The sequence below is a fragment of the Electrophorus electricus genome, chromosome 18, assembly GCF_013358815.1.
Source record: "Electrophorus electricus isolate fEleEle1 chromosome 18, fEleEle1.pri, whole genome shotgun sequence".
In the NCBI taxonomy this organism is placed as follows: Eukaryota; Metazoa; Chordata; class Actinopteri; order Gymnotiformes; family Gymnotidae; genus Electrophorus; species Electrophorus electricus.
In genome coordinates, this window is record NC_049552.1 from 11,767,034 (window position 1) to 11,789,334 (window position 22,301).

Genomic DNA, 22,301 nt, shown 5'->3' on the forward strand with positions numbered 1-22,301 from the left:
TGTTTGTTTTGTACCATGTCATCAAAAGATTATATTGTAGTGGTCCTGCAAAAAATTGACAAAGTGTAAGAGCAGTTTTAGGCCAAAAAGGATAATCAGTAGAGAACCACCATTTATAGCATCATCCATCTTAAACTACACTCTAAAAACACTAGCAGCATGAAAACAAAGTGGCCATTGCCTGGTTAGCAATGCACAAACGGATCGTTCTAACACACCCCACAGTAAAGTTAACCCACTGCTAGCCCCGTCATCTTTTTGGAGGAGGTATTCTTTTAACAAGTGTCCAGAAAGCCTCCCCAATACAATGCTGTATTATTATGCACTGGTGAGGAAACAACACTCCGATTCCCATAAATCCGACAGGCGTCCCTGCTCACCTGCTCTGTGTAGCATGAATCAGTGGGCAGCATCCAAGCATCATAGTCCATTCTCAAAGCTCCCCACGTGTTGAACTACAGGAGGTTCCACCAGCTTCTCGTAGGACAGAGCCATCATAATCTGACAACCATAGCACATTCACCACAGCATAACTGACTGACAGTTCCAATGAAATTGGTTAATTAAATATGGTTCTCTAAAACCCATTCTGTTTCAAACATATACATGCTAGATATAAACAGCTTAAATGAACTTACAAATATGACATACAACTAAAAGACACTGACATACTAAATGTATTGAGACGCTTAAAAGACCTTTCCAGTTAAGAGTGCTGACCTGTGCTTTTGTTTTGTTTTTTTCTGTCATAATTACTTGAGCTCTATGGAGCTGATTCTGGAGGGTAGTTTAATAACAATCAATCTGTAAGTGCTGGTGGTTCCATATTTCCCACTTACCATAATAAGAATGAGGAGAAAAAGCATCAGTCCCAACATGACGTACAAATTCCCAGTTAGACCACCTGCCCAAAGAGGCCCCAGGATGGTGGCCAGGCCTCCAACTGAACTCCGTACACCCTGACTAAATCCTTCAGAAATAAACACACACACTCATCATAACAAGGAACAGGATGAAATCAATGCAAAGTGAATACTACGTTATCATGTGAGGATTTTTCTTTCTCATAGTTCTTTCTCACCCTCTTTTTCTCTCTTGCTTTCTCTCTCTCTCTCTCTCTCTCTCTCTCTCTCTCTCTCTCTCTCACACACACACACACACACACCTTGTGTCTTCTCAGCAGTAACTTTGGAGAAGAGGGACACCTGAGACACAGCGACGAAAGGAAGCCCCAGCAGCTGTAGGAACACTCCAATAATGAACTCAGTCAGCTTGATCGCAAAGCCACCTGATCACAACACACACACACACACACACACACACACACACACACACACACATGCTCATATGCTAATCAGGCACACCTGCCCCACTGCACAATGCAAAACCAATTTTTTAAATGAAGTTGAATATCAATGGCCATAGGGAAAGATGCTGTGTCTACAAAGGACAAAATGGAGATTTCAAAATGTGAGTGCTTGACCAACATATGACCCAGAGGAACAAATACTGCACAGTGTTAAGAAGATTAAGTGTTAGCAGATTACACTTCAGCATTCATAGCCTCTCTCCACCTCGACTACAAGCCCTTCCCTAGTTCGATAAAGATTTTTAACCTCATCTGCATTTCTCTGTATCTCAGTACTGCATTTTTCATTTTCTCCCATCAGGACTAATTCACATGTAAGCCATAGTCTACACAGCCTCAGCAGCCAATGAGGGAAAACTCATTTTGCTGCGACAAAAGAGCATCACCTGTACACGCTGCCTGGCGCCTGACAGGGCCAGCATATTGTGTCTGTCGGTGCAGGTGTGAGTCCGCCTGTGCTGGCAACTGCCCAACCACCCCCCTCCCTCTTCCTCTCCATCTACAACCCCCTGCACTGCTACCACACACACACACACACACACACGCTGACCCTGGGGATTAGCCAGGAACACCAAGCACCAGACGCAGGCTCCGCAGCAGACAAGTAGGCCAGTGGCGAGCAGCACCCGGTCCTCCAGTGCCCGGCTCAGCCGGCGGACGAGGAAGAAGGCCCCGATGACCTCCAGACCGCAGAGGCTGTACATCGCGCTGTTGCCGAGCTCGTCAAAGCCAAAATTCTTCTGGGTCAGCGGGGTCACCATGGTCTGGAAGAAAGATGGCGAAGGCAGCATTAAAGATCTGACATGCACATGGAGTCATCACAAGGAAAAGGCTTCTTACGTTACACTCTCAATTTTCATTAAATAGATGAAAATAACTAAAATAGGATATATAAACGTAGTGTAGTAGTTGTTCCTCTGAGTCATATGTTGATCAACCACTCACATTTTGAAATCTGCATTTTGTCCTTTGTAGACATAGCGTCTTTCCTGACATAGCGTCTTTCCCATTGATATTCAAGTTCATTTTTTTTAAATGGATAATGCCTTCAGTTGTGCTTGATTTGCATATGAGCTTGTGTGTGTGTATGAGAGAAAGAGAGCACGTGTGTGTACATCATCCTCTGTAGTGTTCTTTTAACCAGCTTCATGAAGCATCTATGCTTTTCCATCAGTTTTGAAGAAATTTTCATATATGCTGATTATTTATATAGGGAGTTATAAAAGTTCTATAAAACAATTTGCTAAGTGGGGATTTAAAATTAGTTTCAATGTTTTATTTTATTATATTTTTATTTTAAATGGTTTTTTTTTTCATGAAATACATTCATATATAGGCTATCCAACTGATATTATGAGTTGATGAGACAATTGACTACTTTAGGATAAGGGGAAAGATGGGTAATTAGATTTTTTAACTAGTGCACAGCTCAAACGCAGAGACCACTATCATTTCATCAATGACCTTGCTATTTCAAAATAGCAAACCTAATACCAAATCCTAATACAACTAACCTAATAGCAGCCTGTAGGGGATCAAACCTGGATCTAGCAGTAGAAAACATGTCTAAATGTCAAGATGGATTTACCTACCTCAGATCTGGAAAAAGGCCTACTTTTTTTAAACATCTACTTGGTGTTCTGAGAGAAGAAACAGCCATCGGTGGTAAAGCGCTACTAGATTAACAGTGATTATGGCTTCTTCATGCCGGAGAGCTTTACGAATTGCATCTGTGTGCATTGTTCAGCACTCCGGCTCGTCTGCGGTGCCACGCAATTGACGGGAGAAGGTGGGAGGTCTGGGTTACTGCTGGGTTAAATGGACCTGCCCAAAAAGGGAAAGTGCTTTTTGAATGAGCGAGTGCTCTCTTACCTCAAGTGCTGTCTGATTGAAGAGTGTGATGAACTGAGCGGTGAGGAGGACCACTACCTCTTCCCTCAGAAATTCTACTGCAAGAGGAGAGGGAGAAAAACAGATAAAGACAAAGAGAGATAAATAGAAAGGAGGGAACCGAGGCTTTGGCACTGGTCGATGGAAAATATATCTCAATATATCACAAACACTCACACCCTTTTTCCTCTGTGCATCCCACAAACCCACACTACAGTCAGATGCCACAGAGACAAAGCACGGTGATCGATCGAGACCTTCCACTGTCCCAGTTCATCTCCCTCAGACACAACAGGGGGAATCAATGAGGAGTAATCCAAGAAACACACACACGCACGCACACACAGATGGCCACTGTCCACAGAGAAAAACTCTTTGCTTTAGCACAGCTTCATCAGAGAGGAAACTGCCAGCGCCCACCTTGATTGGTGTTGAAGTTTTCAGAGGGGTCATCTGGGCTGTGTGGCCATGAGGATGGAGGCGTGTCAGGTGCTGAGGGGCCAAGTTCGTGCAAGATCCATGTCTCTGACTGCTCGGCGTGAGCTGAGTTGCAGGTGTCCTCCCCAGGCAGCGTACCGTCTACCTCTGCCAAGTCCATGAGAGGCTCTTCCTCATCCTTCCCCACGTTGTGCTGCTCAAGTGGAGAGTCCAGGGGGGGGATGTCCCAATACAATGCCACAGCATACTGAAGCAACAGCCACATGCCACACATGAAAAGCTGGACCAAACACAGCACAACAGGACAATGTTAGCGCCAGTTAATATTTTGCTGTCTTAGCAGTATTGTGATGTGGAATTTCTATTCTGTCAAATAAGCATTACTGTCATAGTTTCCCAGCTTTGGGCTTTTGTTTAGGTTCCTGTTTAGGTTTAGTCTCTGTCCAGTCTCATGTTTTGTATATCCCCACCCTTTACTGTTTTCATGTGTCTTATTTCCCTCTAATCTAGTTGTGTATTTAATCTGCTTCCAGTTTTCTATTGCCTGCTATTCATTGTAATTTATCTGCTTATCCTCCTTGCTTCTCTGTGTTCCTGTGTTTTTTGTTTTGTTTTGTTTTTTTGTCCCATTTTTATTTCATTGGGTGTCTCTGGTTATTTGTCCCCAGACTGGCATAACAACAGTGATTTTGGAATTTCCCTTAATAAACTTTGCTGATCACCTCACTTGTATCCTGCCTTACCTCACTCTTATTTTCCTGCCTAAGAAAGTTGCAACAATTGCCATGGTGTTCTAAATTTGAGTGAAATTTTACTTTAGTAACACATTCTATTTTTTCTGTTATATTTTTATTGCTGTGTCTCGTAAGTATTCACTAATAATTATCCTGGTTAAACACCTTGAAACTAAGTCTCTTAAAGTCCCTTAGAGTTAAAAATGGGATTTTCCTTTGTGTTTCACATAAACATTTATGTGATTACTTAGAATACTGCAGAATACTGCAGCTCATATTATTACCTGTACTCATTGCCACGCATTACCCCTGTTCTTTGTAATCTTCACTGGATCCCAGAAAACAAAGAATAGATTTTAAAATATTGGTCCTAACATTTAAAACGCTTCATGGTTTAGCTCCTTTGTCAATTACTGGTCTTCTTCAAGAATACTCTCCACAGAGAACTCTACGCTCTTCCTCAGCGACACTCTACACTCCTCTCATCTGTCTCTGACAGGCAGAAGCTCAGGCTTTTAGTAATTATGCACCATGACTATGAAACTCTCTTCCAGTAGACCTTTGTCTTAGACTTAAAACATACTTGTTCACCATGACATATCCTTTTTTAAAATTTTTTACTTCACTTCATTTAACCCATTCCCCTTTCATTGTACACATATTGTTATTTTTGTGGACTGTGTATATTTTTGCTTTATTTAATTGTTTGCACTCTTTACTGTGTTCTTTGAGGTCTTAAAACGCACATTCAAACAAAGCGAATTATTATTATTATTATTATTATTATTATTATTATAACTGCATAGTGTTACTGTACAGGTCATAAAAAAATACAGATATATCAGGGAAAAAGACCTGGATGACTGGAAAAATGTAAGATAGCTGTGGGTGTGGCTCATACGCACAGACTTACCCCTGGTGAAGTGTACTTGTTAACCATAAACGGTCCTAGCCTAAAATCGCACAAGCGCAGGAATATATTAAAAGCAGGCCCTGTGAACGAAAAAATATAGTATCAGCATGACGTAAGATGATACAATTACGACACAAGCTATGTTACGAGACAACTGAACTCAACAGTATTCTAGTTATGGAGAGGACTGGAAGACACGTCCTTCGTTAACGCGAGCAACAGGGACTGACCAATCAGAAGTCCAGCCTGGCGACACGCCATTACAGCGGCGAACACTTTAGCGCGTTCATCCGGGCGTGTGGTCCGCGTGAGGAACCCGAAGATGGAAGAACCGGCGCCGGTTCCGATACCTGAGACGGTGTCAATTAGTATATAATGTATATACTGGGAATTCTTTAAAAACGCTTTTTTTCTATTTCTTGACAAATCCAAATAATTTGTTCAAACGCACACAACCATATACTACTTTAGCATACTCTGTTTAAGAGGGCTCATGAATAAAGTTTTAAAATTAAAACAACAAAAATTGGCATAACCTACCGGCAACAAGTCGACTGGACAACAGAAGCCATTTTGAATACCCAACGAAATACATTAAGTTACCTATACCAAAACACACTTAGTAAGGTATATATAAAACAAATAACTTCATTGTACTGTAATATAGAAACTGATCATGTATATCATATACTGTTTGAGTGTAACATGAGACAGCGTGGTTGTGTGGAAAGCTCTTGTACGCCTGTTAATTTTTAATGTGGTTTGGGACACACCAAGATTACCTGTCTGTATTTCTTAGTACCTACCCACAATCTCGAAGACATTGGAGTAAAGAATGATGGTCTTAATAGTTCGAGTCTTGTCGGACCAGTGTCCAAACAGTGGACCTGACACTAGTCCACTGAAACTGAATGCAGACAGACCCAAGCCTATAAAGTACGCGGGTGCATCCAGTATCTGCAAGTACTTCCATATGGTGGGCAGAATAACGCCTTAAAGAAAGACATAATAATTTCCTTATCGCGATACAATCTTATATAAACATAATGCATTTTGGACAAATATTAAACTTTTTTTTTTTTTTACTCTGCTTTAGCAGTTGGGCCTGAGGTAAAGAAGAGACAGTGGCAAACTGCTTTAGCCACAAACGATCCATGTCACGTTATGTTAGAACCTCTAAGGGCCTAATAAAATAAAGGAACGTACCGTACTCTATACCGCTCAAGAAAAATAGCAGTCCAATTATGAAAAACGATCGTTTCTTCTTATGTAGATAATCCATCAGTACAGACTTGAAACGTTGTTTTTTTTTTCTCTATGGCCTCATTTCGCTTCTTCTGTGAGAAATTGGCCAAGTGAGAAAAGCAAAGCTCCCAGTTGCCGGTGTGGAACTCAGGCTTATCGGTACTGTATACACTTCATCATCGATTTCTGGTGTGCTATCAATTTTGTCGAGATCAGATAATCGCAGTGCAAATGCCAGGGGCAACAATGTCTCATAGTCTACACACAGAAGAGCATTTATTGGGCGATATCCAGTACCTCCCAAAGTTTCATTAAGATACAAAATACATGCAAATTATTTAATTTGGGAGACAATATATCCTGCAGGACCGGAACTGTCGACGCATTCTTCGTAGGGTAAAATGTTCTGAAATATTAGACTGACCAGTCGGTCTATGCATTATTAAATGCGTTAAAAAAAAAAAGATGAGTTGTAATTCGATACGCTGAAATGTGGGTTTAATTTAGCCTACATTCTGAAATACATTTAAACATTAATCTTTTTAAACCCTAGCGATGCTTGGAGACCGACCGTCTTAGCTATTTATAACGTTCTGCGAACAATTTGTGCAGGCGCGTATCATGCCAGTTTGTAATTGCCTTATCGCCGAATAAATTACGTTTCATTTGTCTAACATGATCCTGGCAGAATATGGCAGGTGATGTCTCTGTAAATTGCTTTGACCCGAAGGCCCGTGAGTCTTGAAGGAAATTGCAGGACGCACAAAGGCACCTTCTGTTGCAGTAGTATAAACCTGATGTTTTACCATACAGTAAACCTATAATATGTGTGCAGAAAAAAACACGTTTATGTGAAATGGTATAATCACTTTGCATATTGTCATCTCCCAGGAAAACTGAAAAATAGCTCTGTTTTAAGACCTTGATTTGAACAGTTTGAATAGCAGGCCTGTCAAAAGCTATTTTTCCACGCCCGGCCATTTATCCTTAGGAGACGTCAAAGCTAAACAGGAGGGGAGTGTTATTGTTGAACACTTAAATTTGTTTTAACATCAGTATTTCATGAATAATACATGTTATTTTGAATTAAAAGATCATGAATTATTCATGTACCACTGTATCCATAAAGTATGGGAGAGGGAGTTTCTGTCATTCTGTGAAGTCTATCAACTTCTATTTTTATGGTTATAATAAGAAGTCTTGGCACAAGCACACATGGCAAAGAGACACAGGAGGACACATGTTTTAGGGTAAGATATTGTATTATTATCAAGTTATGAGATTGTACATTTATTTTCTTTGTGGGCTGGTCTAGAAGTCATTTTGCTAAGGGAGTTTACCTTTTGCCTCCTAGAAAGGCAGGACAACATAGCTAGCATTATGGTCTTCTTTATTCTCAGTATGTTTTCTCAAATTTCCTGATGATAATTGCTGTAAATCTGGGATCCACACATTTTTTTTTCAGCATACCATGCAAAAGATCTAGACTGACTACAATGAAATTGTCCCATATAATGACATTATGCGCATATGTATCACAGAATCAACCTCAGATCTATGTAATTCAAACCCAGCAGGCCATCTCCAAAGTATACAGCCTGCTGAAATAATGGTCCCATTGGACATAATTATTACCTTACCTAGCTGGGGCTGTTCCTATAGAAACCCCTGTCTATGGTATTCCTGCTCACAGGGTTAGACTATGAGCGAAAACAGGCCTGTCCCCAAAGTACCCTCTGTGCTGCCGTACAGGACCGTGTTGATCTGGAGAAAGCCTGGCACAGGAGTGCTGGTTACTGTGATGCTGAATCTCATCCTGGGCTTGGTTGGGTCAGGAAAGCATGCTTTTAAGCCCATCCCCACGAGGCTCCTTCAGTGTGCCCGTACACATCAACCTGCATGGCGTGCACCGCCGGAAGACCCGGTAAGGGCGGAGTCAGACCCTCATGATTCTGTGTGACTTTAGTCATTTGGTTCTGCAATTTGAGGAAATGGATTTATCTTAAGAACCATAGCTGACAGGGATTTATTGAGAACGTTGCTATTGTTTATGTTGCTACATACAAAATGGTTGTAAAATAGCAAAGTAGCAAAAAAAAAAACTTTACATGCGAAGAACTTTATTGCACACAGGTTTTTCTTTTGACTTGTTGCTAACTCATACAGAACACCCTGTTGATTTACAATTCTGTGATTAAGAGATTATTTTTTCAAATTATGAAGATATTAATTTGTATTGGTGCATGTACAACTTTTATCTTGAACCAGTTACACAATTTTACTAACAGTCATTGTACGTGCATTTAATATTTTTACAAGTATATTTATATGTTTACATTTAATTTTAAAAATCACAAATCAGTTAGAAAGACTAAAGGAATGGTACAAACTCAAGCTTACTAAGAATGTTTCTAAGAAAGAAAACAACATTACTAAGTTTTTCAAAAATACTTGGCTGGTCACATTTTGAATAATTGCTGTGCATGTATGTCTTGCTACCAACCCAATGATTACATGTTAAAGGGTGATCAAGGTCACTCAAGTATTTCTAGGCCACAGCATTTATTTCAACAGTGGCAGATGCTGGGATTCGGATCCCTGGTTGCCTGTAACACAGAATCACTCACACATATGCCTTAGCAGACGCAAGTGAGCATTTGAGTCAGTAGTCTTTGCTCCTGGACTACTTGAAAAAGGGGCTTCTATTCCTTCACAGGGAAATCCTGCAGTACCCTAGACATGTGCAACAGTCTCAGTGGAGGAGGTGCAGGGTTGGCGAGAAGGCCAAAGCCCAGGCTGTGTCCAGCGTGGGAGAGGAGAGAGCACTACTCCTGGGCTTTACCATGATGGCCTTCTCCATCCTCATGTACTTTGTGGTGGGAATAGTTGTAGTGAAGCCGTGTCTCCACAGGTACAGGGACAGAGTGACTCTCAAGCCACTGTTGATCAAGAATCCATTGTTGGTTGCTTTCTTTGTTTATTTGATAACAAAGTTAACAGTAGATAATAGTGAAGTGTCTAATCAAGCCCTTTTGAACTGTCTGTGCATTTGTGCAGTATAGCTTTGGCACAGGGATGTCCAGCTCACCTTCAAATCAATTAAATGAGCAAGAGTCCTTCACAGTTTAGCTATTTTCTAAACCTGGTAATTATCTGAGTTGAATCAGGTATGTTTCAAGAGGAAAATGTCTAGTCTGTGCTGAACTCAAGGAGGGACAAAGAGAGATAAATTAGTAAATAATGGCTAATAATGGTTAATGGCTGAAATTGCAATGGCTACATAAAGAATTTTTTTCTGTAGTACAACATACTACAGTACACTCAAGATCTGGATCTAATTGTGATCCAGCATCATCTGTTGTTGCTTTCACTCCACAGTGACTGGGTAGACACCACCAACTGCTCAATTGTCCGGACTGAGCTTTTAAACGAGTCGGATGACTGCAGAAGCACAAGCAGCTACCCATGCCTGCTGGTCTTCGTGAACATCATTGCTTCTGGGAGAAGAGTGCGTCTCCACTATGATGAGCCTGTGGTGACCTTGAGCCCAGAGGTACTGCCGACAAAATCTTGTACTTAACTGAAGGTTCAAAATTGTTGTTTTTTGTTTTTGTATGAAAACATCAGCTGCTCTTTCAATTGTGGAATGGTTTCATGAATGCACTATTAAAAATGGTCCAAATTTATTTTGGAGAAAATCTCCTTGCCAGATGTTAAAGGTCTGCATTCAGAGATAATATAAGGTATTCTTATAACACTGACAATATTAAAGTTAATACTACTCCAGAAGCCTTCTAAACCTCCACCAGTCCCTTATGCTTACTGCTATTGGCCTCCACTTTCTTTCAGTGTTTCTATACCCCTAAGAACCAACAAGATAAAACCGAACTGCTCGAGGAGGCACAAAGGATCAAGAAGACCTTGTCCGACCTGCAAGGGCAAGCCATGGAGTGCCATATCAGCACAGAGAGGTATCCAGAGGACGCCATTATGAAGAGGAGGTACACTATGCGGCTGGCCCTGCAGTGCCTCCTCTGGCCAACACTCATGCTGGCTGGGGGTATACTGCTGGTCGGCCTGGTGATGCTCACGCAGTGCCTGGCTCACCTCTGTGCTGAGGTCACCATTGAAGGGTCAGAGGATGACGAGACCACTGCAATGCAGGGCAGGCTGTACCGAGTGCTCACCGGCAGGCCAGGGAGTCCCAGCATAGCGTAGGACCCAGTCAGCTTGCCAAGTGTGACTGCATTCCCAACATACATGGAAAGCGACTGTACGTCTTACAGTACATGCAGTCTTCAGGCAGATGGGACTGATAACGATTGGGAGTCACAGAAAGTGACAGGAGATGATGTCAGGATTGTGCAGGATTTTTTTTAATTGAAAGGGAGTTTACAGTGAATGTAGACAACTGAAATGGGAGATGTGTATTCATAGAAGATATATTATTCTATCTTGTGTCTATAATAGTTTGCTGAACAAGGTGCTTAAACATGACCATACTGAAGAGTTACATTAACCACAAGAATACAGTTATTAGATATGTCAAACAAAACTGCTGTCTATAGTGTGTTACATTAAAATGCATAATATCACAGTAGTTTTAACAATTTAACAAAAGTGTAAATCTAAATTGTTATATCCCATATTTATTAATGTCAATCTATTCTTAAATATATTGTATATCTTATAGCTGGTAACTATATTGTCAGAGACAGAGCATGGGTATAATTGAGGTTATTTTGAACAGCTGCTATTTAGCCCTTGTGCCAGTTAACTTTTCCAGAGCTTCATAGCACTATCTGGTGATACAGGATCCTCCCGTCTCTTGTTCCCTCCAATATATCAGTAGTCCGGCTCTCGGAATGCATCTTAGTCGTGGAGCTGCCGAAGCATCCTCTCGAGCAGCAGAGTGTCCCCAGGTTGTCCTGTCCTCCCACAAAGACGACCAGAGCAGCTCAGCCCATTTTGGTGAACTGAGACTCTTGCTGATCTATTCACACATGCTGGAGCCTGACCATAAAGAAGATGATGATGATGATGATGATGATGATGACGGCCCCCCGCCCACCCAAGCTTGCAGGAAGAGAGGGTGCACAGTGGCTGGAGTCCTGAGGGCTCAGCAGGAGTAAAAGCACCCCACTTCACCCCACTTCACCCCACATTGCCCAAGCAGCTCCAGCTACTCCAGGAACATGTTAATGGTAGCTCATAGTTCTTTTAACATTCGGGGATCTAGAAGCACAGTGTGACAAAGACATAAATGCATTGTTTTGGCTTTAATGAAAAAGTCACATTGACTGATCTGCCTTCCTATCATTTCTTTACAAACCTGTATTTCTATATTTTTAACTTCACATTAATCAAAACAAATTTTTCCACTTGACTGGGTGTTTAAAATAAAAAACAAACTTCAAGAGAAACGGTTCATATGGTTCCTGAACTGACGCGAAGCTGGACGCTACCTATCAATCTATTTTAAAAGCTTAACTCTGCTAATGCAATTCATCTGGAATTCTGTACAAGGTACAATACCCCCACTACAGCTATACAGTACAATACCCCAATACAACAATTATTTTATTTTTGCACAAAAAAAAAAAAAATTATACAGTGAGACAGAAATAAAATATGCACAAAAACAATAAAATGTCCCTTGAGATGAATAATTTCTGACCTATGCAGCCATATTCCAGTTCACTGTCTTTACTGCTGAACTCCAAAACAAAGCCAAATAAATAACCAAATAACAACAGTTCTACTTTGCTTCAAGTTTCCTCTGCCCTGGTATGTTCTTCAAAGCACCCTGTGGTGTTTTCCAAATAGGGATGCCAAAAGATGTCAAGTCTTTTTTGAAACACCAGAAGCTTCACCAGGAGATGAAACCCTGCATCCCCCTTAATGTGGTACAGAAACCCTCTGAGGTTGATGGAATTTAGGAAGACATACACCTGCAGACAGCTCCTCCAGTAGTCTGGCTCACAGCTGTGAGTGTAGCCAATCTCTGCCATGATTGAGGAATTCAAAATGGTGCTCTGTCCATATGCTGGACCATCTGTGGTTTGCCAGGGAGAAAATGCACTGCCAAGCAAACCTGAAATAGTGACAGGCTCAGTGCCATCTTTCCCAAAAGCTTTTCAGCGTATAGATTAAAACAGCACTGTCATATAAGGATGATCATTGTGCAGTGACAGTTTGGGAAAACAAAGCACTGTTTTTCCAGATACATGTGTAATTCAGCTTCACTCTGATGAACAGTTCTGGGGTCACATTAGCATAGTATGTTGTACTTTTATGAGCTGCACCTTTGTGATGTGTCTCAATCCAGTTCTAAATTTGTTTTAAATAGATTCACCATAGTGCTATTTCTAGTTCTGACTTGGATTGACTACATTTATTCGGCATCAGGTAAATCCAAAATGCATCCCATGATGAAATTCCTTTCAAACTCCTGGAGGCTTGAACATGCTGTGAGACCTTTGGCCTAAGAATCCTGCAAGGTGTGGCTGGAGAAGATACAACGGCTGAGCTCCTGCTACCTCTCTGCATAGGAGAGCACCATTGTGATGACCCAGCAGGATGACCCAGTCCGCTCCAGCATTCAGGGTCATCTCTGTCCTTCTCTTGTCCATCAGAACCCTAGATCCTCTGCCATACACTTCTACAATGAAAAAATTAACACACTCTATCCTGGAAAGAAATTCTCACAGATGTGCCCTTGGCTTTATGGCCCCATGTAACCCGCCTCTTCTATCACCTCTTCCACTAACATTTCCTCCATTTGCACCATGCATGCATGCCGACTCAAGGTTCAGTGTTGGTGTATTCTGGCTGCAGTCATGTGTGTGGAGCCCTACATACCTCATGTTCCTTTCAGGTTTACTCTTGTGCTTGTTGTTTTTGTGCAGTCTGTTAATAAATTCAGTTCTGTTTCAGTCTGTTTGTGTCCTGATGTGTTGCATTCTGCTGTAACAGGAGTGACAGAAGGACTCAAAAGTCCTCAAAAGTGGTGACAGTAGCTGCAAACAGTGGACAAAAGGATTACATGGGGTCTGAGCATCATAAACATTTAGTATACCACGTACACAATATGGCCAAAATGTGGATATATGTGGACACCCCTCGTAATTAGGTGTTTCAGCCACACACACTGCTAACACACTGCTAACAAATCTAGCACATAGTCATGCAATCTCTATAGATGAACAACAAGAGTAGAATGGGCTGTACTGAAGAGCTCAGTATCTCTGACACTGTCACAAGTAATTTTGTGAGATTTCTGTCCTGCTAGACCTGCCCTGGTCAACTCTCAAGTGCTGTCATTGTGAAATGAGGAGGAGCAAAAGTTCAACCACAAAGAAATGGACCACATAGACTCACAGAGCGGAGCTACTGACTGTGGAAGTGTGCAAAAATCACCAGTCGTCTGTTACATCACTCACTACAGAGTTCTATACTGCCTCAGGAAGCAACATCAGCACAAAAACAATGTCAGATATTTCAGCCTGAGATCACTATGTGCAATGCCAAGTGTCACCACTGGAGGAGAGGAAACACTGAACACCTCTGGGATGAATTGGAACATCAGTTGATATACAGACCTTCCTGCCCCACATCAGTGCCTGATCTCACAATTGACTAAATTTACTCAAATTCCCACAGGCACACTCGAAAATCCTGTGGAAAGCCTTCACAGAACAGTGGATACTGTTATAGCTGCAAAAGTGGACACAACTCCATATTAATGCCCATGGTTTTATAATGGGCTGCACAACAATCTTATATAGCTTATAACCATATAAGATTATAAGTGTCCACATATGTTTTACCATATTCTGTATAGCCAATACATTTTTAAAAATATTTTCAATTCATCTTTTCACATTAGGAGCATCAGCACCTCTTCATCATACAAAATCATCTTGGGGTTTTGAAGGAGTTCTGGAAAGAACTGTCTGAAGAAGTGGGGGGTTGAAGGGAGTTCTAGAAAGATCTGCAGGAAGGCAGTCAGCAAAGCTATGCTTGACCCATCCCCCATCACCAATACACACGCACGCACACACACACCACAGGTCACACACTGTCCCCAGCACACCTCCCACGGACATCTTTGTGTAACAAAGGACAGTGATAAAGCATGGCACCATGGACGTTCTCTAATGGAATTAGGCGAGCTTCATAAACAAAGGTGAAATGGACTGCACAGTGAAATGTATGTCCCCTTTTCTTGTCATACTGTGAGAATTAATGCTTTATTTGTCTTCCTATATCAGGTGGCCCATGACTCTTTCCCATAAAACTCATACTAACAATGGTGCCATAAAACGGTGCGCCATAGTTGGATATTCTCCAAGAACACTATTCATTTACAGCTTATTCTCTTAGAGACTCTGTAGTGTTAATCCTTTAATATGGGTCCTGCCAAACCATAAATTAGGACCTAAAAATGCTAACGGTGTGTTTTTCAGAACTACCCCTTTCATATTTATATTACAAGCCATTATAGATGAACAGACTTCAATCTTAAGGATTCCCACATAAGTTACAGGTAAGTAAAGGTACAGATAAGTAAAGCTTCTGGTTTGATTCAGAATTTAGGACTATGATTAAATCTTTATACTTAGCTTGACTGTATATTCTATATAATCTTTTTCAAAAATAAACAAAAACCTTATATGTACACATGAAATGAATCATTATACTGGATATTCTAAACTTTAAGCCACTAAAATTACATCCGCAATTAACTATAAAACACTGGACTAGGCTACAAATACTCAAGCTATTCTTCTCTATGACTGTGTTGTTTCTGTGCAGAAAAAGACAAACCTTTGTAGTATTATTTTTAAGTGTAGACCCATGTAAACCTGACTGTATTCCAGTACAACCACACATCACCAAAGGGGCAGAGCTATGTGTTCTGGTCAACTCCAGGCAAACAATTCATTAGAAACACAAATAATTCTTTACCTCATGTGTAAAGAAACCATCATGTGTTGTTGCAGTGGTATTCCTGTTCAGAATACAATAAAAGTGCTAATAAAAGATGCACCTTTTGAAATTGGTACCATAGTTTTGTCAACATTAACTCATAGCACCTTCACTGCACATACTGTACACACACAAAAAAAAAAAAAAACCCAGAAAGATGGTCCACTTTGGACCACAACCAATCACATTAGCGGCCCCTATTCATTAAAAGTAAGAACGAGCCTATGCATATTCAAATTAATTCATAATGGTCAGCATGAGAATGGATTACTGAGGGGTTGACCCTGGGGTCAAAGCAGCAGCACTTTGGAGATTGCCATGCCTGTACTGGACAGAGCATCAGCCAGAAATAAGATTTAGTGTACACCATGCAAATTCAAGCAATCCATACGACAAAGTGTCAGAAAAGTAGTAAAGCACAACAATTCAGTCAGAAATGCCTTAGCATTGGATTGCATTGAGAGCAATAAAGTATGTGAATGGTATAGCCAGGATTTCTCCAAATAAAGTTTTTTTTCTTAATATCCAAGATGTTACAGTGACCTACAGCCGTACATTAATCACGAAAGTCACGTACAAGAGCTTTTTAATGCATAAGAGGAAAACCTGTGTTCAACCAGGAGAGAAAAATATCAATGCGGTTGGCTTGCAAGACCTCGCGGCATGATCTCAGTTCTATGGCCTTCGTCTAAACTGACAGTTCCAGACAATATAACTTCCTCACCTAAACGTTTCCTCAGTTTGCGCCTTTATACGTCTAAGCTCCGTCTGACTCATGACAAGGACGCAAAGCGCAGTATGCTCGCGCCCCACTTAAATCGATAATCCAAAGATAGACACTAATGGCCCTATTTGCATGCTGAAGGTTCTTTGCCTACCGTGTATTGATAGGTCGCTAGGAAACATGTTCAGTCGATAACCACTGCTGATAGTGAGTCGCCTACCCTAAGAGCCGCAGAGGGCTTAGCAAGATTTGTTGCGTCGCGTAATGCGTGCTACGATTAAAAGAAAAAAACTTACAAAGGCCAGTGATTTCCCCCCAATGAACTAGAAAATGGACTTGCTTTTCTCTCAAACTGACCTTGCAGTGTCGTTTGAAGCTAAGCAAACGGGCCTTTGTCATGTGCAGCTTTAGAAATAACTGTTGTGTAATGGAAGGTACGCACATGGGAGCAAATGTTCTCAAAATGTCTTCTCATGCCTGAGCATGTCTCGTCTGTGTATCTAATATTTAAGTAAATCAACATTTGATAATTTGATAAGCTTTAGAATGCAAAAAAAAGAGGCACTGACATGCTCTGTTGGTTTATTGACTTGGGTTATATCACTTCTCACAGATATGATATCAGCGGTAGCACTATCATATAATGTATAATCAATATTACAGTTTAGCTCCCACCCCCAAGCCTCCAAAGAATAGGAGGTGCCTTTACTGACTTGCTGTTCACTGCAGAAACTGTGGCACACGGCACAGTGTTACATGGCCAAGATGCTTCAAAGCAAGGATAAGATGAAAGTGCTTGCCATTTAAAGAATAATCTCACATTATCTTTCAGGATTTTGACCACTAATCCCAAATTTCTCCCACATACCATTTATATTCTCTTTAAACAAGCTTTGGTGTTTGTTTAACTCTTGTAAAAGTGAACACATAAAATATAGATTACAGAATAATTAAAGTAATAATATAATTTTAAACAGTTACAGTTCAACACATCTGTCATCTCATATTTAACATGCTAATTAAATTTCAAGTTAAAATATGTGATCATCCCTCTTTTGTCTATATCCATGCTTGAGTGTGTGTGTGTGTGTGTGTGTGTGTGTGTGTGTGTGTGTGTGTGTGTGTGTGTGTGTTTCAAGTTTCAAGTTTGGTTTATTTGTCACATACATAGTCATACGCAGTACAACACGCAGTGAAATGGCGGAGAGTGCGCTGTCCAAACTGAGGAAGAGAACCAGGGGTGCATAGAGAAAAAAATATATACAGATAAATATATATATTCTATGTATGTACAAAATATATTAATAATGTATGTACAATATATATGTATATTATGATTATATACACAATGTACAATGTACATGTGTGTGTGTGTGTGTGTGTGAGTAAGGCAGGTTAACATTTGTGTATCTTTGCATAAGAAAATGTATTTTTTTCTTTTGAGCTCAATTTGTTAGCAATCTCCTATTTGTGTCTGGTAGAAGACTTTCAAGTAACAGTTCAAGACAGCACCAAAGGATCCTCTAAATCCTGACCTAAAGCTGGAAGCTTATTCAAGAACAGGGCAGCAGAGTAGAGGGTGAATTCAGGGATAACTCGCAGAACTTGCAGTACTTGAACGTTTAATTGTATTTCTTTAGTGTTTTAAGCAAGAGTTTGAAGCTGTGATGCTGTAGCCTTAGGTTTCCTGATTACAGTCTGATCAGAAATCCTTTAAACACTCGCTTTAAAAAGTGCAAGCATTGGAATGCCATTACACATTACTGTAGTTAAACTTTGTATTCACTAATTCACTAATATGGTTGCCAGTTCCTTTTATGCAATAAAAGTAGCACATTTTGACTAGTTGAAAGTGTTGGGCCTATAATTTCTGCCAGGGATTTATCATTATCCTCTGTTTAGATGGTTTCCTCTGTTTAGATGGTTGCTTGACTCATTTTGGACCAGCAACGTACATTCATGAAACCTACGTACCCCGGTGATGTAAACACACTCCACCTGATGGCACATGAAATCGTGTCCAGTTCTGATAGATCATGTCAAATATGACACAATAACCATAACACTCAGTTCACTTATTAATCTGCCCCGAGAAACTGAGATTCACATTTTACAATAAAGAGGAACCTCAATTCAGTATACAGTATTACACATACGATGAGGGTCATCTTTTGCCACTAGGAGGCTCTGTTGACATAAAAACATTTTTATGTTATTTTATTATTCGCCATTTTTAACCTGAAGTCATAAGTAATTGAACAAGTGTGTGCTGTCTAGGCGTGCTCTAGTGCTGCATAGGAAAACAACCCTTTTCATTCCTCTCAGGTGACAGATGTGATCCAGCATGTGGACAAAACAGATATGCCAGGATCATTACATACATTACAGTTTATTTGCTAGTAATTGTAGATATTGGCAACATTCTAAGTGTAACTATCACTACCAGTTGTAGGCAGAGCAATAGATACCTTTTATCTACCAAATGTATTACTCTGGCAGTTCCCCACTGGCTGTGATGACAAACCACTGCTTGTGTGTGGCTGCTAAGTCGTGTGTCCTTTCTGAAGCAAAAGCCAAAGTCACACACCTAAGCTAACCGTGAGGCATGCTGCTTCACAACTCCAGTGTCTGTCCCAGATGGAGACTGTGGAGGTCTGCACAGTGCCCTGTGGTTGTCTCTCACTTACTGAATTAACACTGTAGGCAAAGTAGATGAGAGCATAAGATCATGTCTATTTCTTGTTTGCTTCCCTAAAGTGGGAGGACTACATTGAAAATGCATTAATTCCTATATGATTATCCTTGTCTGGGCATAAATACCCTCAAAATAAAGCTGGCATTTCACACTTTTTCACACTATCTGCCGTACACTGACTCACATTATTATAGAAAGCATTCACTCCTATAATAATTAGCATTCCAGCATAGGCTAAACCTCCACAAATTAAAAATTCTTTTTGAGATCCCTTTTAGAAAACAATTGTTTCCCTTCAAATCACAAATTTTTAAATGTTCCAAGCTCAAATGGTTGTGCCAAATTGAGTCTATTTTCACTTTTCAAGAAAATCAGCAAATTTGAAAGCGATTTTAAAAGGGAGATGCAAATATCTGCCTTATTAAGTTGCCTTTTCAGGTAGTTTATTTTCTGTGTATGTTTGGCCCAGTGTTCTAACACCACAGTACAGTCTGTTCTAAATCTGGGTATGGAGTGCTTTTGAATAAGCATGGCTCACTTGCAGGGTGTTCCATCTTTTTTTCAGTTCTCTCGCTCTCTCCTCTGTATGTTCACCCATTCAATTAGCTGGCTCATTTACAGCAAGTACTGTGCTGTTGCCAAGGGTACGGCGAGCGACAGTTTTCATTGGACTGACTGTATCTGAGCAGATACAGACCACAAAGAACACTACCTCTTCTGGGCTGAGGCCATATTTAAACCTGCACCAGGTACTTTTGACATGCAGTTCTATGACTACCACAGACAGTGGTATTTTATCTCTATTGTGTGTCTGGAACAATTATTCAGCTCAGCATAATACAAACACACACTTACACACTTTTCACCTGTTGTTGAACAGCATTCTGTCCAAAAATGACCCTTCTGATCAACTTTTGTACTACTGTGGCAGTAACGGCACTTACTCTCTCTAGAAAATAGTCAATATTTGCTTTATATTAGATGATGATACAGGTCCAATTTTGCATGCATAGTGAAAAGAAAGAGCATATCAACACGTGTGTGTGTGTTCCCATTTAATGCACGAGGACACACATGAGGACCCCTTGCCGAGTTCCATTTTCTCTACTCACAGCTAAAACAGGGACTGAGCCGTGGGAGGTTAGTGAGTTCATAAAACACATCTCAGCATCCTGCTGTTGCCCTTTTGGGGTGAGTCGTGTCTTTCAGCTCTTACCAGAGGACTTATTTTCGGAGTACTTTATGGCACATTAGACCTTCTGCCTTGCTCAGTTTACACAGTAATATTTCATCAGGATCATTCAGAACATTATTACTTATGTATTCTGCTTAGATCGAAGCAGATTTCCAGCTTGCAAACAATTGCAGTCTTACATTGTACAAAAATCAGAGATGCACATATCTTTATGTGGTGTAAAATGCAACCAGCCATGTGAACCGATGTATGCTCAAGTCCTGTTTTCCTCCTGCAGAGGCCCACTCGCTGGGGTGATTGTGGGTGAGATGCAGGGCGATGAATCATGTTTAATTTTTTCTTCTTTTTTTTTTGGTGAAACATCAGCCTACACAATTTTATCTTAAGTTCATGGCCACGCGCAAGCTTGGCAGTCGCGCTGAATGTGGCTTTGTGTCTGTAATAGGCTAATTGGCTGACATACTTCAGCTGTTGAGGAAAAGTTTGTAATACGAGATTTGCGCCCGGCCTGGCACTAAATCTAAGTGAACTGAAAGTACCTCTTTATAACTTTCCTGTTGAACCTCTCCTAGCAACAGCTGTTACTAAGATTCTGAACTGAGTAGGTCTGTAAAACTGACCAACAAAACTGAAGTTCCATGTACTCCCATTGTAATGTGCAAAATAGGTGACCGTTATCATGGTTAAACAATAGTGTATACCTCGGACTGTGTATATTACCACGGAACATCATATTACTGAGATCAGTTTCAGATTCAGATGGGGACCGGGCCGTTAGGAAAGAAATCCTGTGATTGTTCCTCCAGTTGTGCATCGTTGGGATTGGCATAGTGCCACTATCCAGTACCTAGGAGCCAAGGTAGTACACATCCCAACCAATAAGGCCCACGTGACCAGCAACAGCTGTACCCACTGGCACCCATCACGTGACATAATAAAAGAAAATAATTAAGTGGGCAGGAGAAAGATGGGTCATTAGTAAAATGAAGGCAAAGCCAAAAGAAAAATTTAACAAAAGAAAATATTTTTAAAAAAAGTGTGCTCAGAAGTAAAGGAGGAAGAGAGGGACTACGCATGCAGGAACATGCATAGATGCAGGGAAAGGGCATCGAATCATCGCTTGAAAGCTGCAGTTGTGGGTGCCATGATGATGTCCTCAGGGAGGGAGTTCCACGAGCCTATAACCTGCCTAGAGAACTGAGTCTCAGGTCTGATGTGGTCTGACCTGGGCTTAGTCAGTTTATTAGAATGTCCCCGAAGGGCTGGTAGGGTAGCTGGTGTAAATAGCCAAGTTAGGCCAGGTCCAATCTTATGCATGAGTATACAATAGGTGAGTATGAGGTCACCTTGAAGCCACCTATAGTGCAAGGAGAACATCCCTAGGGTTTCAAACCTAGTGCCATAGTCCATACCTTGCATGCCGCATACCAACTTAGTGCTAACCCGTAAAATGCATTCCAGGGTCAATTTGTCCCTCACGAGACAAGGTGGATTCACCTGAACGCAATATTCCAGGTGTGGCCTGACAAACACTGAGAATATCCTAACAAATATGTCACCGGTGATTTTACCAAAGGCTCTACGAACCTTCCATAGAACACGGAAACCTTTTGAGGCTGAATCCTGCCATTGATCACTAGCCTTGAAATCACCAGAAAGGGTGAAGCCTAGGTCTTTGATCTGGCTGACGGAGGGGATATTAAATGTTCCATAACTTGTTACAGGCAATTTGTGACCAACACGCAGTACAGAGAACTTCTCCCGGTTGATCAGTAGCTCCCATATCTCCGACCAACCCCAGAGCCGATCTAGGGCACTCTGTAAGTTATCTGCACCCCCAGGCTTGTCCACAGGAGCCCATAGTTTAAGGTCATCTGCAAACAACAGGGATGACAGATCCAGGGCCTCAGGGAAATCATTCACATACAAGGAAAACAGTATGGGCCCAAGTACAGACCCTTGAGCGACCCCACTAATAACAGCAGTCCTAGGTGACATGCTAGTGCCAACATGAACGCACTACCGTCGAGGAAGGCTGAGATCCAGTCCAACAACCTGCCACATATACCAAAGGTTCTCAATTTGAAACAAAGTCTTTGATGTGGAA

General features: G+C 41.0%; 2 protein-coding genes across 2 annotated transcripts; one reads left to right on the forward strand and one right to left on the reverse strand.

Annotated features, from left to right (window-relative positions):
- Positions 1–310: 310 nt before the first annotated feature.
- mfsd8l2 (major facilitator superfamily domain containing 8-like 2) lies at positions 311–6,626 on the reverse strand. Its single transcript, XM_026998392.2, has 11 exons — positions 6,551–6,626; positions 6,151–6,336; positions 5,885–5,947; positions 5,575–5,694; positions 5,345–5,424; positions 3,680–3,977; positions 3,242–3,315; positions 1,920–2,133; positions 1,166–1,288; positions 840–970; positions 311–501 (listed from the first exon to the last, which is right to left on the reverse strand). Exons 1-11 carry the CDS (start codon positions 6,624–6,626, stop codon positions 421–423), a joined length of 1,446 nt encoding a protein of 481 aa, XP_026854193.2. The 3' UTR covers positions 311–420.
- Positions 6,627–7,804: 1,178 nt separating this feature from the next.
- LOC113570074 (calcium-activated potassium channel subunit beta-3) lies at positions 7,805–10,807 on the forward strand. Its single transcript, XM_026998272.1, has 4 exons — positions 7,805–7,839; positions 9,306–9,500; positions 9,968–10,142; positions 10,439–10,807. Exons 1-4 carry the CDS (start codon positions 7,805–7,807, stop codon positions 10,805–10,807), a joined length of 774 nt encoding a protein of 257 aa, XP_026854073.1.
- Positions 10,808–22,301: the final 11,494 nt, after the last annotated feature.